The sequence below is a fragment of the Salvelinus alpinus genome, chromosome 28 (assembly GCF_045679555.1).
Source record: "Salvelinus alpinus chromosome 28, SLU_Salpinus.1, whole genome shotgun sequence".
Lineage (NCBI taxonomy): Eukaryota > Metazoa > Chordata > Actinopteri > Salmoniformes > Salmonidae > Salvelinus > Salvelinus alpinus.
The window spans coordinates 44,725,858-44,743,414 of record NC_092113.1 but is presented as its reverse complement, the minus strand read 5'-3'; the positions used below and the strand labels follow the sequence as shown (position 1 = coordinate 44,743,414).

Below are 17,557 nucleotides of genomic sequence, written 5' to 3'. Positions count from 1 at the left end.
CGCTTATTCTATGGCTTGACCTTATTCTGATGTCAAACCTTTATTCTGTTGGCAGTCACCTTTTTACCTCCTCGCCCTCCTTTCACTGGGATGTCCTTACCCCTTCTGGAGAGACGGGGGAGAGAGGGAGAGATTAGTAAAAAGTAATATTAGACTCAAGTAAGTATAGAGACAGTTTAATTTAGAGAGCAGTAGCAGTGTCTTACCCTCTCCCTGCCCCGACTGACACCACCTGCATGTTGAATCCCCCTCTACCACGCAGTGGTTTGTTCCCGGCCCACTGCCCCACCACCATTCCGGCTATCTCCAACTTCCCTCCCTGGGGGGGGATCGACTGCAGACCTGCTCATCAAAAGACAGATTAAAGTGTGTTTGTTATCTGTTAGAAAAGTGCAGATAGAACATCATCAATCTTCCTGGTGCACGAACAACGTCTCGGATCCGACGCCAACGTCTCGAATCCAACGCCAACGTCTCGGATCCAACGCCAACGTCAACGTCTCGGATCCAACGCCAACGTCTCGGATCCAACGCCAACGTCTCGGATCCAACGTCTCGGATCCAACGCCAACGTCAACGTCTCGGATCCAACGCCAACGTCAACGTCTCGGATCCAACGTCTCGGCGTCTCGGATCCAACGTCTCGGCGTCTCGGATCCAACGTCTCGGCGTCTCGGATCCAACGTCTCGGATCCAACGTCTCGGATCCAACGCCAACGTCTCGGATCCAACGTCTCGGATCCAACGCCAACGTCTCGGATCCAACGTCTCTGATCCAACGCCAACGTCTCGGATCCAACGTCTCGGATCCAACACCAACGTCTCGGATCCAACGCCAACGTCTCGGATCCAACGCCAACGTCTCGGATCCAACGTCTCGGATCCAACGCCAACGTCTCGGATCCAACGTCTCTGATCCAACGCCAACGTCTCGGATCCAACGTCTCGGATCCAACACCAACGTCTCGGATCCAACGCCAACGTCTCGGATCCACGCCAACGTCTCGGCGTCTCGGATACAACGCCAACGTCTCGGATCCACGCCTCAGTGTCTGAATCTTTGCATTGATCTATTGGATATGTGTGTGCACTTGTGAACGTGTGTGTGTGTGTGTGTGTGAGATGCTCACCTGGGAAGGCTCTGGGTCTGTGCTGGGCTGGGTGTGAGTGGTGATGAGGATGAGGATGTTGAGGGTGGTGGTGGTGTGGCATGTTGCCCATGGGCCGGGGGGGGTAGAGGGGAGGCAGGGGGTAGAAGGGGGGAGGGGGCAGGAAGGAAGGAGGGGGGAGAGGAGGAGGAGGGGGAGGAGGACGAGAGAAGTTGATGCCTTCTAGGATGGCCTGACGCATCTTCTCCACACGAGACACCAGCTCCTCCTGTTGGACAGAGAATATTATATATACATATAAATCCCGGAAGTCGAGTAAGCCTTTTACATGGGTCACAGAAAGCAATTAGCTCATGGGGGACAACATTCTTCCAGCTGCCCGGGGATTGAACCCCCCCCCCCCGACCGACCTGTCCTTCACACATGTCGAGCAGGGCCTGGCGGTCTCGGGCGGCACGGGCCAGTTTGGTCTGGAAGAGTTTCCCGTCGAAGAAGCCCCAGGGGCAGCAGTGTTCCCATGGTAACGGCTGACCACACACATCGTTGACCAACAGAGCCGTGTCCACGCCCGCCATGAAGAGAGACGCCAGCTGCACTCCCCGACCATCTACCTTCTCCACCTATAGACACACATTATATAATGTGTCCAATCAAAAACACGTATTTCTGACCAATGGGTAAAATAATATGTTAACTGTGTAGATAATCCTCTAAGAAAACCAATGTTCCAAACCTCAGGACTCTATCACAATCCATTCCAAAGTTACTGGAGTTTATACCCTAGTAGGATGGCCAGAATTAGGGTGACTAAATCAATGGAGGCCAGAGAAATAATACATAGAAAAAAAACTAATTCAGAAAAATGCATGACGTCAGCTAGGCTGGATGCTGTGAAGAGTTAAGACTATAACCCTAACCCCTAACCCTAACCCCTAACCCAATGAAGTGGAGTCCACAGAACATAAAACAATAGAGGTCAGATGGATATTGATTCTGAGACATGTAGTATTATCATATTTACTATAAGCTTTTCATATCAATGCAAAGTCCCTGTTCTTTGTAGAAGATTTCTCATAAAAACATCCATATGGATATGTAGTGATGTCATAAGTTGAACATCCTCTTCCTGTTCATGGATAATGCTGAACTGTTATGGACTACTGGGTTTCTCTCAGTCTAAGACCCTTCACACCTAGGTGAAATATCATGTGACCTCACAGGGCCTGCTGGACCTCTCTTGAGGAGGGAGAAGAGCCGTCTTCAGCAGGTCGACCACAAGGCCTGGACCTTCGCCTTTATTGGCAAGAACTGGTGAACTGATAAGTTAGGCAAAGTACCTTTTAGGGAACGGTACCTGTAATCCAATACAGAAACTGGGACAGAAGAGCCCATGCACTAGGCACAAGGAGACAGTCTCAGAAGACATACGACTTCAAAGAGCTGAAGGGTTTTTTCAGTCTTTCTGAGAGGGTTCCCCTGTGACCTTCAAGGAGAAGACAATTTAGAGCACAGGCTCTGCAACTCAACGAAAGAGTCATCAGACAGTGTAACCAGGGACACACCCAACATACAGCGTAACCAGGGACACACCCAACATACAGCGTAACCAGGGACACACCCAACATACAGCGTAACCAGGGACACACCCAACAGACAGCGTAACCAGGGACACACCCAAAAGACAGCATAACCAGGGATACACCCAACATACAGCGTAACCAGGGACACACCCAACATACAGCGTAACCAGGGACACACAATAAAGGATCAGCCATCAGACAGCGTAACCAGGGACACACCCAACATACAGCGTAACCAGGGACACACCCAACAGACAGCGTAACCAGGGACACACAATAAAGGCTCAGCCACCAGACAGCGTAACCGGGGACGCACCCATCAGACAGCGTAACCGGGGACGCACCCAACAGACAGCGTAACCGGGGACGCACCCAACAGACAGCGTAACCGGGGACGCACCCAACAGACAGCGTAACCGGGGACGCACCCTAAAGGACCACCCCTCAACTCAGGACAAAGCACGGACCCCTCAACTCAGGACAAAGCACGGACCCCTCAACTCAGGACAAAGCACGGACCCCTCAACTCAGGACAAAGCACGGACCCCTCAACTCAGGACAAAGCACGGACCCCTCAACTCAGGACAAAGCACGGACCCCTCAACTCAGGACAAAGCACGGACCCCTCAACTCAGGACAAAGCACGGACCCCTCAACTCAGGACAAAGCACGGACCCCTCAACTCAGGACAAAGCACGGACCCCTCAACTCAGGACAAAGCACGGACCCCTCAACTCAGGACAAAGCACGGACCCCTCAACTCAGGACAAAGCACGGACCCCTCAACTCAGGACAAAGCACGGACCCCTCAACTCAGGACAAAGCACGGACCCCTCAACTCAGGACAAAGCACGGACCCCTCAACTCAGGACAAAGCACGGACCCCTCAACTCAGGACAAAGCACGGACCCCTCAACTCAGGACAAAAGAGAACACACAAGTTTGAGAACCAGGGTTTTTCTTTATTTTTTACTATTCTCTACATTGTAGAATAATAGTGAAGACATCAAAACTATGAAATATCAAATATGAAATCATGTAGTAACCAAATAAAGCGTTAAACAAATCAAAATATATTTTATATTTGAGATTCTTCAAATAGCCACCCTTTGCCATGACAGCTTTGCACACTCCTGGCATTCTCTCAACCAGCTTCACGAGGTAATCACCTGGAATGCATTTCAATTAACAGGTGTATTTGAATTAATTATGGATCCCCATTAGTTCCTGACAAGGCAGGAGCTACTCTTCCTGAGGTTTATTATGGATCCCCATTAGTTCCTGACAAGGCAGCAGCTACTCTTCCTGGGGTTTATTATGGATCCCCATTAGTTCCTGTCAAGGCAGCAGCTACTCTTCCTGGGGTTTACTATGGATCCCCATTAGTTCCTGCCAAGGCAGCAGCTACTCTTCCTGTGGTTTATTATGGATCCCCATTAGTTCCTGACAAGGCAACAGCTACTCTTCCTGGGGTTTATTATGGATCCCCATTAGTTCCTGTCAAGGCAGCAGCTACTCTTTCTGTTTTTTTAATGGATCCCCATTAGTTCCTGACAAGGCAGCAGCTACTCTTCCTGGGGTTTATTATGGATCCCAATTAGTTCCTGCCAAGGCAGCAGCTACTCTTTCTGTTTTTTTATGGATCCCCATTAGTTCCTGCCAAGGCAGCAGCTACTCTTCCTGGGGTTTATTATGGATCACCATTAGTTCCTGCCAAGGCAACAGCTACTCTTCCTGGGGTTTATTATGGATCCCCATTAGTTCCTGCCAAGGCAACAGCTACTCTTTCTGGGGTTTATTATGGATCCCCATTAGTTCCTGCCAAGGCAGCAGCTACTCTTCCTGGGGTTTATTATGGATCCCCATTAGTTCCTGCCAAGGCAACAGCTACTCTTCCTGGGGTTTATTATGGATCCCCATTAGTTCCTGCCAAGGCAACAGCTACTCTTCCTGGGGTTTATTATGGATCACCATTAGTTCCTGCCAAGGCAACAGCTACTCTTCCTGGGGTTTATTATGGATCCCCATTAGTTCCTGCCAAGGCAGCAGCTACTCTTCCTGGGGTTTATTATGGATCCCCATTAGTTCCTGCCAAGGCAGCAGCTACTCTTCCTGGGGTTTATTATAGATCCCCATTAGTTCCTGCCAAGGCAGCAGCTACTCTTCCTGGGGTTTATTATGGATCCCCATTAGTTCCTGCCAAGGCAGCAGCTACTCTTCCTGTGGTTTATTATGGATCCCCATTAGTTCCTGCCAAGGGAGCAGCTACTCTTCCTGTGGTTTATTATGGATCCCCATTAGTTCCTGCCAAGGCAGCAGCTACTCTTCCTGGTGTTAATTATGGATCCCCATTCATTCCTGCCAAGGCAGCAGCTACTCTTCCTGGGGTTTATTATGGATCCCCATTCATTCCTGCCAAGGCAGCAGCTACTCTTCCTGGGGTTTATTATGGATCCCCATTAGTTCCTGCCAAGACAGCAGCTACTCTTCCTGGGGTTTATTATGGATCCCCATTAGTTCCCGCCAAGGCAGCAGCTACTCTTCCTGGGGTTTATTATGGATCCCCATTAGTTCCTGCCAAGGCAGCAGCTACTCTTCCTGGGGTTTATTATGGATCCCCATTAGTTCCTGCCAAGGCAGCAGCTACTCTTCCTGGGGTTTATTATGGATCCCCATTAGTTCCTGCCAAGGCAGCAGCTACTCTTCCTGGGGTTTATTATGGATCCCCATTAGTTCCTGCCAAGGCAACAGCTACTCTTCCTGGGGTTTATTATGGATCCCCATTCATTCCTGCCAAGGCAGCAGCTACTCTTCCTGGGGTTTATTATGGATCCCCATTAGTTCCTGCCAAGGCAACAGCTACTCTTCCTGGGGTTTATTATGGATCACCATTAGTTCCTGCCAAGGCAACAGCTACTCTTCCTGGGGTTTATTATGGATCCCCATTAGTTCCTGCCAAGGCAGCAGCTACTCTTCCTGGGGTTTATTATGGATCCCCATTAGTTCCTGCCAAGGCAGCAGCTACTCTTCCTGGGGTTTATTATTTTTTAAATCTGATTCTACTGCTGCATCAGTTACCTGATGTGGAATAGAGTTCCATGTAGTCATGGCTCTATGTAGTACTGTGCACCTCCCATAGTCTGTTCTGGACTTGGGGACTGTGAAGAGACCTCTGGTGGCATGTCTTGTGGGGTATGCATGGGGGCCCGAGCTGTGTGCCAGTAGTTTAACAGACAGCTCGGTGCATTCAACATGTCAATACCTCTCATAAATACAAGTAGTGATGAAGTCAATCTCTCCTCCACTTTGAGCCAGGAGAGATTTACATGCATATTATTAATGTTAGCTCTCCGTGTACTTTTAAGGGCCAGCCGTGCTGCCCTGTTTAGAGCCAATTGTGATTTTCCTAAGTCCTTTTTTGTGGCACCTGACCACACGACTGAACAGTAGTCCAGGTGAGACAAAACTAGGGCCTGTAGGACCTGCCTTGTTGATAGTGTTGTTAACCTCTTGGAAATAGGCGGCGCCATTTTCACTTCTGGATAAAATCGTGCCCAATTTAAACGGCCTCGTACTCTGTCCTAGATCATATATGCATATTATTATTACACTCTGACGTTTCTAAAACTGTTTGAATTATATCTGTGAGTAAAACAGAACTCATTTGGCAGGCAAACTTCCAAACAGGAAGTGAAAATTCTGAAATGGGTCTCTATGAAAGGCATTGCCTATTCAATTGTCTTTTATTTATGGATCTGTATGCACTTCATACGCCTTCCACTAGATGTCAACAGGCAGTAGAACGTGGAATGAAGTCTCTAGCCTTTTCTGGGACCGGATGGGACTCGTTGGAGTGAGAGGTCAGCCATATTGGTAGTACTTGGCTACGCACTTGGGTTTGTCATATCGTTGTCTGCAATGCGTTAGGTAGACACGAAGAAATGCTCCGTCTGGGACGTTATTGGATATATTTCTGAAAAACATCCTAAAGATGGATTATCAACTGAGTTTGACCAGTTTATTCGACTATTATGACTTTTTGAATTTTTTGTTCATGTGTAAAATCTTCATGGAGTGAGCTACACCATGCTAGCCAAAGTTGCTAATTCGACAGAGGAAATGGACATTCTAAAACAAAACAACGATTTATTGTGGAACTAGGATTCCTGGCACTGCATTCTGATAAAAGATCATCAAAGGTAAGGACTCTTTGGACTCCAACATGGCGGAGAATGGCTGAGCGCTGTCTCAGATTATTGCATGCTGTGCTTTGTACTAAAGTTATTTTTTTTTAAATCTAACACAGCGGTTGCATTAAGAACCAGTGTATCTTTAATTATATGTGCAACGTGTATTTTTCAGCAAAGTTTATGATGAGTTTTTCGGTTAGATTACGTGGCTGTCTAAAATTTCTCCAGACATTTTGGTGCCATTTGTGACCATGGCGCCAATGTAAAACCACGATTTATAGCTATAAATATGCACATTTTCGAACAAAACATAAATGTATTGTATAACATGTCATAAGACTGTCATCTGATGAAGTTGTTCAAAGGTTAGTGATTCATTTTATCTCTATTTGTGGGTTTTGTGAAAGCTATCTTTGCGGTGAAAAAATGGCGTTGTGTGTTGGGCTATTGTGGTGAGCTAACAAATATATGTTGTGTTTTCGCTGTAAAACATTTTTTTTTAAATCGGACATGTTGGCTGGATTCACAAGATGTTTATCTTTCATTTGCTGTATTGGACTTGTGATTTCATGAAATTATATGATATCCCTGTGGCGCTAGGCTATGCTAGTCAGCGTTTCTGATGAGGATGATCCCGGATCCGGGAGTCGGTAGAGGTTAAGAAGGTAGAAACTAGGGCTTGTAGGACCTGCCTTGTTGATAGTGTTGTTAAGAAGGTAGAAACTAGGGCCTGTAGGACCTGCCTTGTTGATAGTGTTGTTAAGAAGGTAGAAACTAGGGCCTGTAGGACCTGCCTTGTTGATAGTGCTGTTAAGAAGGTAGAAACTAGGGCTTGTAGGACCTGTCTTGTTGATAGTGTTGTTAAGAAGGTAGAAACTAGGGCCTGTAGGACCTGCCTTGTTGAGTGTTGTTAAGAAGGTAGAAACTAGGGCCTGTAGGACCTGCCTTGTTGATAGTGCAGTTAAGAAGGTAGAAACTAGGGCCTGTAGGACCTGCCTTGTTGATAGTGCTGTTAAGTAGGTAGAAACTAGGGCCTGTAGGACCTGCCTTGTTGAGTGTTGTTACGAAGGTAGAAACTAGGGCCTGTAGGACCTGCCTTGTTGATAGTGCTGTTAAGAAGGTAGAAACTAGGGCCTGTAGGACCTGCCTTGTTGATAGTGTTGTTAAGAAGGTAGAAACTAGGGCCTGTAGGACCTGCCTTGTTGATAGTGCTGTTAAGTAGGTAGAAACTAGGGCCTGTAGGACCTGCCTTGTTGATAGTGTTGTTAAGAAGGTAGAAACTAGGGCCTGTAGGACCTGCCTTGTTGATAGTGTTGATAACTTCTCTAGGATAGGGGGCAGCATTTTCACTTTTGGATAAATAGCGTGCATAATTTCAACTTCCTTCTACTCATCCCCAGAATATAAGATATGCATATTATTAGTAGATTTGGATAGAAAACACTCTGAAGTTTCTAAAACTGTTTGAATCATGTATGTGAGTATAACAGAACTTATGTAGCAGACAAAACCCCGAGGACTAACCATTCAAATTTTTTCTTTTTTTGAGGTCACTGTCTGTTCAATGAGTTTTCATTGGGATACTAGATTTCTAAGGGACTTGTTTGCAGTTCCTATCGCTTCCACTGGATGTCACCAGTTGTTGGAAATTGGTTGAGGTTATTCCTTTCTGCAATGAAGAAGTGAGGCCATCTGGAATCAGTGTAACGTTATGTGTACTGTTTGAGAGTTGCGAAAGACTAGAAAAGTAGCGTTAGTTTGTTGTCCTCCTGTATTGAAAACAGATAGACCCGTCTTCAATTTGATCGATTATTAACATTTAAAAATATGTAAAGTTGTATTACAAAAGTAGTTTGAAATGTTTTGGCAAAGTTTAGAGGTAATATTTGAGATATTTTGTAGTGACGTTGCGCAAATTGGAAGCTGTTTTTTTCTGGATCAAACGCTCCAAATAAATGGACATTTTGGATATATATGGACGGAATTAATCGAACAAAAGGACTATTTGTGATGTTTATGGGACATATTGGAGTGTCAACAAAAGAAGCTCGTCAAAGGTAAGGCATGATTTATATTTTATTTCTGCGTTTTGTGTTGCGCTTGCAGGGTTGAAATATGCTACACTCTCTTTGTTAACTGTTGTGCTATCATCAGATAATAGCATCTTATGCTTTTGCCGAAAAGCCTTTTTGAAATCTGACATGTTGGCTGGATTCACAACGAGTGCAGCTTTAATTAGGTATCTTACATGTGTGATTTAATGAAAGTTTGATTTTTTTTTTTTTTTTTTTATTTGGCGCTCTACATTTTCCCATGGCAAGCGTCCCACATATCCCAGAGAGGTTAACCTCTTGACGATAGGGGTCAGAGTTTTTAATAAAAAATAACGTTCCCAAGGTAAACGGACTATTTCTCAGGTCCAGGTCGTAGAATATGCATATAATTTACAGATTAGGATAGAAAACACTCCAAAGTTTCCAAAACGGTCAAAATATTGTCTGTGAGTATAACAAAACTGATTCTCAGGCGAAAACCTGAGGAAATCTAACCCGGAAGTGATTTCTTTTTTATTTCTTTTTTTACCTGTGTTTCCTTGCCCTTCTTTCTTCCATTTAAAGGGGTATCAACCAGATTCCTTTTCCAATGGCTTCCTCAGGCTGTGACCAGGCTTTAGACATAGTTTCAGGCTTTTATTTTGAAAAATGAGCGAGATTTTTCAAAAGTAGTCAGGTGTCCTTTGATTAGTTCCTGCGCGCGAGAGGGGTAGCTCTCAATTTTTTTTCTCTCTTTTATTGAATAGGTTACGGTCCGGTTGAAATATTATCGATGATGTATGTTAAAAACAACCTGAGGATTGATTATAAAAAACATTTGACATGTTTCTACGAACATTACAGATACTTTTTGGAATTTTCGTTGAACGGAACGAGGCTTTGGTTTTCTGAACATAACGCACAACCCAAATGGCGTTTTTTTGTTATAAAAGTAATATTTATCGAACAAAAATAAAATGTATTGTTTAACTGGGAGTCTCGTGAGTGCAAACATCCGAAGATTATCAAAGGTAAGCGATTAATTGTATTGCTTTTCTGACTTTCGTGACCATGCTAATTTGGGGCTAGCTGTTCTAGCATTGATTGATACACTCACAAAAGCTTGGATTGCTTTCGCTGCAAAGCATATTTTCAAAATCTGACACGATAGGTGGATTAACAACAAGCTAAGCTGTGCTTTGGGATATTTCACTTGTGATTGCATGATTATAAATATTTTTAGTAATATTTTGCGCCCTGCAATTCAGCGGTTGTTTAGGAAAATGATCCCGCTAAAAGGGATCCGTAGCGCAGAGAAGTTAAAAAGGCAGAGCAGCGCTTTATTATAGACAGATTTCTCCCCATCTTAGCTACTACTGCATCAATATGTTTTGACCATGACAGTTCACAAACCAGGGTTACTACAAGCAGTTTAGTCACCTCAACTTGCTCAATTTCCACATTATTCATTACGAGATGTAGTTGAGTTTTAGAGTTTAGTGAATGATTTGTCCCAAATACAATGCTTTTAGTTTTGGAAATATTTTGTGTGCCTTCTTAAAGTGTTTTAGCCAATCAGTTGTGTTGTGACAAGGTAGGGGGGTATACAGAAGATAGCCCTGTTTGGGAAAAGACCAAGTCCATATTATGGCAAGAACAGCTCAAATAAGCAAAGAGAAATGACATGAAGGTCAGTCAATCCGGAAAATGTCAAGAACTTTGAAAGTTTCTTCAAGTGCAATCGCAAAAACCATCAAGCGCTATGATGAAACTGGCTCTCATGAGGACCGCCACAGGAATGGAAGACCCAGAGTTACCTCTGCTGCAGAGGATAAGTTCAATTGCAGCCCAAATAAATGCATCAGACTTCAAGTAACAGACACATCTCAACATCAACTGTTCAGAGGAGACTGCGTGAATCAGGCCTTCATGGTCGAATTGCTATAAAAGAAACAACTACTAAAGGACACCAATACGAAGAGACTTGTTTGGGCCAAGAAACACGAGCAATGGACATTAGACCGGTGGAAATCTGTCCTTTGGTCTGGAGTCCAAATTGGAGATTCATGGTTCCCACCGCCGTGTCTTTGTGAGACGCAGTGAGGGTGAACGGATGATCTCCGCATGTGTATTTCCCACCGTGAAGCATGGAGGAGGAGGTGTGATGGTGAGGGGGTGCTTTGCTGGTGACACTGTCTGTGATTTATTTAGAATTCAAGGCACACTTAAACAGCATGGCTACCATAGTATTCTGCAGTGATACGCCATCCCATCTGGTTTGTGCTTAGTGGGACTATCATTTGTTTTTCAACAGGACAATGACCCAACACACCTCCAGGCTGTGTAAGAGCTATTTTACCAAGGAGAGTGATGAGTGCTGCATCAGATGACCTGGCCTCCAAACAAATTGAGATGTTTTGGGATGAGTCGGACTGCAGAGTGAAGGAAAATCAGCCAACAAGTGCTCAGCATATGTGGGAACTCCTTCAAGACTGTTGGAAAAGCATTCCAGGTGAAGCTGGATGAGAGAATGCTAAGAATGTGCAAAGCTGTCATCAAGGCAAAGGGTGGCTATTTGAAGAAAATATATTTTGATTTGTTTAACACTTTTTTGGTTATTATATTAATTAGTCATTTCAAATGTTAGTCATTTAGCAGATGCTCTTATACAAAGCGACGTACAGGAGCAATTAGGGTTATGTGCCATGCTCAAGGGCACGTCGACAGATTTTTCACCTAGGTGGCTCAGGGATTCGAACCAGCAACCTTTTGCTTACTACCTGCCGCACCGCTCTTCACTGTCTCCACACATATGCTCCCCTACGTACCACTTCATCAACTGGACTTGTTTCTGTCTACCACCCACTCATTGTCTATCTCTTCTCCCGTATCCCTCCATCCCTGCCTGCTGTCCCAGCTATACCTCTGTAGAACTAACATCGGGTGCCTCTCTTCTAGAATGTAAAGGAAACTGTTCCTCTCCTCCTCACTCCATGACTCAAACTATTGGGTCCAGAGGCGCAGTTGACAAAGATATTTGATGGGCTGTCCTTAACCTGTAGCATACTGGCACAGCTTTCCCCAACAGGTCTCCAGAAATTGTGCCCTCCGGGAAGTGCCCCAGCTCAGGAACCAGCTGTACCTTCGAACTGGACTGTGTGCAGAGCCAACCCTGTCCAGCAGTGTTGGCTGTGTCTAGTGTGTGCTGTACCTTGAGTTCCTGTAGCTGGTCTGGTTCGTAGAGCTGGTTAGAGACTGCCTGGGCCAGGAAGGCATCTAACTCATGTCTCTGTAGAATACGACCACCTGGCCACTGCATCATATACCTGTTAACACACACACACACACCTTAACACACCACACACACGTGGTACACAAACACACACACTTCTCACACCCTTCCAGTCTCACCTGAGCACGCAGCACATGAGCAGAAGGTGTTGTGGGACCTGAGCAGGGTTGAGTAGGGCAGGACAGTCAGAGCGAAGACAGGCTAGGAAAGCTCTGGTCCTCCGGGAGCGATCTTCACTGGCTCTACCAAGCCACAGCCTCCGCAGGTTAGGACAGGTCCACTCTCTGAAGCACAGCGCTGGGACCAGCTCCGGGGTCAGGGCCGACTTCGACTTCCCACTGGACCACTCCTTCACTATCACTGGAGGAACTGCAGGAGGAGACAGACAGACAGGGAGAGAAAGAGAGTGGAAAAGTTAGACAATTGTACGAGCAAAACAAAATTGTTCACTTCCCTCCCTTCTGCCCATACCGTCTAGGGGTGCTCTGTTGCGCATGGCGAGTCTCTCGAGGCGTCGGTGTGTTTCGGCTAGGCTGAAGAGGACCCCATAGCTGTACTGTCTGGCTGCTCTGAACAGCAGAGAGGCTGGAGGCAGTTCACTGTTACAATCATCTTCTATACACACCGCCATCTTTATCTCTCCCTGAGAGAGAGAGAGAGAGAGAGAGAGAGAGAGAGAGAGAGAGAGAGAGAGAGAGAGAGAGAGAGAGAGAGAGAGAGAGAGAGAGAGAGAGAGAGGGGGAGAGAGGGAGAGAGAGAGAGGGAGGGGGATAGAGGGAGAGTGAGAGAGAGGGAGGGGGATAGAGGGAGAGAGAGAGAGAGAGAGAGGGGGAGAGAGGGAGAGAGAGAGAGAGAGAGAGAGAGAGGGAGGGGGATAGAGGGCGAGTGAGAGTGAGGGATAGAGAGGGAGAGAGAGGGAGAGGGATAGAGGGATAGAGGGAGAGAGGGAGAGAGAGAGAGAGGGATAGAGAGAGAGGGAGAGAGGGAGAGAGAGAGAGAGAGAGAGAGAGAGAGAGAGGGATAGAGGGAGGGATGGAGAGAGAGAGAGAGAGAGAGGGAGGGATGGAGGGAGGGATGGAGAGAGAGAGAGAGGGATAGAGAGAAAGAGAGAGGGAGAGAGAGAAAGAGAGAGAGAGGGAGAGGAATAGAGGGAGGGATCGAGAGAGAGAGAGGGAGAGAGAGAGCGAGAGGGGGATGGAGGGAGAGGGAGAGAGAGAACAACTGCTGATTGCCCCTTTAAGTGTCACCGGAGGCTTGAGGCCAGAGATGCACATTCACATGCCTGTTACTCTGCAGCCCTACAGACACACTAACAGATAGAGGCAGAAGAGGAAGTCATTATCAGACATTAGAAACTGGGGAGTTCGAGACGTGAATGCTTATTGGCTGAAAGCCATGGAATACCACATGTATGACAAAGGGTGTATTATTATTGCTCTAACTACGTTCGAATACAGTTTATAATAGCAATAAGGCACTTCAGGGGTTTGTGTTATATACCAATGCTAAGGGCTGTGTCCTAGCACTCCGCATTGCATGGCCATACTCAACACCTCCTCAGGCCTTACTGATTAATTATGGATTACCATATCAAGGAGCGTGTCTGTAGTAGCTTGGTCAGTATGTGGTATATCTGTGGATACATCAGTCCTCTGTGTCTGTTACCTTGGTCAGTATGTGGTACATCTGTGGATACATCAGTCCTCTGTGTTACCTTGGTCAGTATGTGGTATATCTGTGGATACATCAGTCCTCTGTGTTACCTTGGTCAGTATGTGGTATATCTGTGGATACATCAGTCCTCTGTGTTACCTTGGTCAGTATGTGGTATATCTGTGGATACATCAGTCCTCTGTATTACCTTGGTCAGTATGTGGTATATCTGTGGATACATCAGTCCTGTGTTACCTTGGTCAGTATGTGGTATATCTGTGGATACATCAGTCCTCTGTGTTACCTTGGTCAGTATGTGGTATATCTGTGGATACATCAGTCCTCTGTGTTACCTTGGTCAGTATGTGGTATATCTGTGGATACATCAGTCCTCTGTCTGTTACCTTGGTCAGTATGTGGTATATATGTGGATACATCAGTCCTCTGTCTGTTACCTTGGTCAGTATGTGGTATATCTGTGGATACATCAGTCCTCTGTGTCTGTTACCTTGGTCAGTATGGGGTATATCTGTGGATACATCAGTCCTCTGTGTTACCTTGGTCAGTATGTGGTATATCTGTGGATACATCAGTCCTCTGTGTTACCTTGGTCAGTATGTGGTATATCTGTGGATACATCAGTCCTCTGTGTTACCTTGGTCAGTATGTGGTATATCTGTGGATACATCAGTCCTCTGTCTGTTACCTTGGTCAGTATGTGGTATATCTGTGGATACATCAGTCCTCTGTATTACCTTGGTCAGTATGTGGTATATCTGTGGATACATCAGTCCTGTGTTACCTTGGTCAGTATGTGGTATATCTGTGGATACATCAGTCCTCTGTCTGTTACCTTGGTCAGTATGTGGTATATCTGTGGATACATCAGTCCTCTGTATTACCTTGGTCAGTATGTGGTATATCTGTGGATACATCAGTCCTCTGTGTCTGTTACCTTGGTCAGTATGTGGTATATCTGTGGATACATCAGTCCTCTGTGTATGTTACCTTGGTCAGTATGTGGTATATCTTTGGATACATCAGTCCTCTGTGTTACCTTGGTCAGTATGTGGTATATCTGTGGATACATCAGTCCTCTGTGTTACCTTGGTCAGTATGTGGTATATCTGTGGATACATCAGTCCTCTGTCTGTTACCTTGGTCAGTATGTGGTATATCTGTGGATACATCAGTCCTCTGTGTTACCTTGGTCAGTATGTGGTATATCTGTGGATACATCAGTCCTCTGTGTTACCTTGGTCAGTATGTGGTATATCTGTGGATACATCAGTCCTCTGTGTTACCTTGGTCAGTATGTGGTATATCTGTGGATACATCAGTCCTCTGTGTTACCTTGGTCAGTATGTGGTACATCTGTGGATACATCAGTCCTCTGTATATGTTACCTTGGTCAGTATGTGGTATATCTGTGGATACATCAGTCCTCTGTGTTACCTTGGTCAGTATGTGGTATATATGTGGATACATCAGTCCTCTGTGTTACCTTGGTCAGTATGTGGTACATCTGTGGATACATCAGTCCTCTGTGTTACCTTGGTCAGTATGTGGTACATCTGTGGATACATCAGTCCTCTGTGTATGTTACCTTGGTCAGTATGTGGTATATATGTGGATACATCAGTCCTCTGTGTTACCTTGGTCAGTATGCGGTACATCTGTGGATACATCAGTCCTCTGTGTTACCTTGGTCAGTATGTGGTATATATGTGGATACATCAGTCCTCTGTGTTACCTTGGTCAGTATGTGGTACATCTGTGGATACATCAGTCCTCTGTGTTACCTTGGTCAGTATGTGGTATATCTGTGGATACATCAGTCCTCTGTGTTACCTTGGTCAGTATGTGGTATATATGTGGATACATCAGTCCTCTGTGTTACCTTGGTCAGTATGCGGTACATCTGTGGATACATCAGTCCTCTGTGTTACCTTGGTCAGTATGTGGTATATCTGTGGATACATCAGTCCTCTGTCTGTTACCTTGGTCAGTATGTGGTACATCTGTGGATACATCAGTCCTCTGTGTTACCTTGGTCAGTATGTGGTATATCTGTGGATACATCAGTCCTCTGTGTTACCTTGGTCAGTATGTGGTACATCTGTGGATACATCAGTCCTCTGTGTATGTTACCTTGGTCAGTATGTGGTATATCTGTGGATACATCAGTCCTCTGTGTTACCTTGGTCAGTATGTGGTATATATGTGGATACATCAGTCCTCTGTGTTACCTTGGTCAGTATGTGGTATATCTGTGGATACATCAGTCCTCTGTGTTACCTTGGTCAGTATGTGGTATATCTGTGGATACATCAGTCCTCTGTGTCTGTTACCTTGGTCAGTATGTGGTATATCTGTGGATACATCAGTCCTCTGTGTATGTTACCTTGGTCAGTATGTGGTATATCTGTGGATACATCAGTCCTCTGTGTTACCTTGGTCAGTATGTGGTACATCTGTGGATACATCAGTCCTCTGTGTATGTTACCTTGGTCAGTATGTGGTATATCTGTGGATACATCAGTCCTCTGTGTTACCTTGGTCAGTATGTGGTATATCTGTGGATACATCAGTCCTCTGTGTATGTTACCTTGGTCAGTATGTGGTATATCTGTGGATACATCAGTCCTCTGTGTCTGTTACCTTGGTCAGTATGTGGTATATCTGTGGATACATCAGTCCTCTGTGTATGTTACCTTGGTCAGTATGTGGTATATCTGTGGATACATCAGTCCTCTGTGTTACCTTGGTCAGTATGTGGTACATCTGTGGATACATCAGTCCTCTGTGTTACCTTGGTCAGTATGTGGTACATCTGTGGATACATCAGTCCTCTGTGTATGTTACCTTGGTCAGTATGTGGTATATCTGTGGATACATCAGTCCTCTGTGTTACCTTGGTCAGTATGTGGTATATCTGTGGATACATCAGTCCTCTGTGTTACCTTGGTCAGTATGTGGTATATCTGTGGATATATCAGTCCTCTGTGTTACCTTGGTCAGTATGTGGTATATCTGTGGATACATCAGTCCTCTGTGTTAACTTGGTCAGTATGTGGTATATCTGTGGATATATCAGTCCTCTGTGTTACCTTGGTCAGTATGTGGTATATCTGTGGATACATCAGTCCTCTGTGTTAACTTGGTCAGTATGTGGTATATCTGTGGATACATCAGTCCTCTGCGTTACCTTGGTCAGTATGTGGTATATCTCTGGATACATCAGTCCTCTGCGGTGTCTGTGTTCTGCTACTCTCAACACTTCAGCGCTGACTTGAGGCAGAGGGGGCGTGGTTATGTCCATGTGACTCCGCGTCGCCATCGACAACAGCGATGGAATGTTACCGTGGGAACCATCCCCTCCGCCCCCTCGACAGGACGGATCGTCCCACCTGGAGGACTTGTCTGGCAGATGGCTGAAAAAGAGAGAGAGAAGAGAGGGGGAGAAGGAGAGAGAGACAGGAGAGGGAAGGGGAGAGAGAGGGAAGGGTAGAGGAGCGAGACATGGGAGAGACGAGGGAGAGAGGAGAGGAAAGAGGGGAGAGAGGAAAAGGGAGAGAGAGAGGAGGGAGAGAGAGAGGGAGGAGGGAGAGAAAGGAGAAGGGGGAGAGAAAGGAGAAGGGGGAGAGAGAGAGGAGAAGGGGGAGAGAAAGGAGAAGGGGGAGAGAGAGAGGAGAAGGGA

The 17,557-nt window shown here is 45.8% G+C and overlaps 2 protein-coding genes across 3 annotated transcripts in view; both read right to left on the bottom strand.

Moving 5' to 3' along the window:
- Positions 1 to 17,557, bottom strand: part of LOC139557921 (zinc finger BED domain-containing protein 4) — a 385,803-nt gene that overhangs the window by 219,076 nt on the left and 149,170 nt on the right. The gene's annotated exons all lie outside the window — the stretch shown is intronic.
- Positions 1 to 17,557, bottom strand: part of LOC139557919 (constitutive coactivator of PPAR-gamma-like protein 2) — a 62,825-nt gene that overhangs the window by 8,722 nt on the left and 36,546 nt on the right. Inside the window, exons 8-15 of one of the 2 annotated variants that reach the window (XM_071373262.1) lie at positions 17,066 to 17,291; positions 12,676 to 12,847; positions 12,324 to 12,573; positions 12,124 to 12,238; positions 1,520 to 1,729; positions 1,131 to 1,377; positions 207 to 342; positions 39 to 105 (exon numbers count right to left, since the gene is read on the bottom strand). In XM_071373262.1, coding sequence (XP_071229363.1) covers positions 39 to 105; positions 207 to 342; positions 1,131 to 1,377; positions 1,520 to 1,729; positions 12,124 to 12,238; positions 12,324 to 12,573; positions 12,676 to 12,847; positions 17,066 to 17,291 — 1,423 coding nt within the window. The remainder of the gene's footprint in view (positions 1 to 38; positions 106 to 206; positions 343 to 1,130; positions 1,378 to 1,519; positions 1,730 to 12,123; positions 12,239 to 12,323; positions 12,574 to 12,675; positions 12,848 to 17,065; positions 17,292 to 17,557) is intronic. The other variant, XM_071373263.1, reaches the window with a different exon arrangement.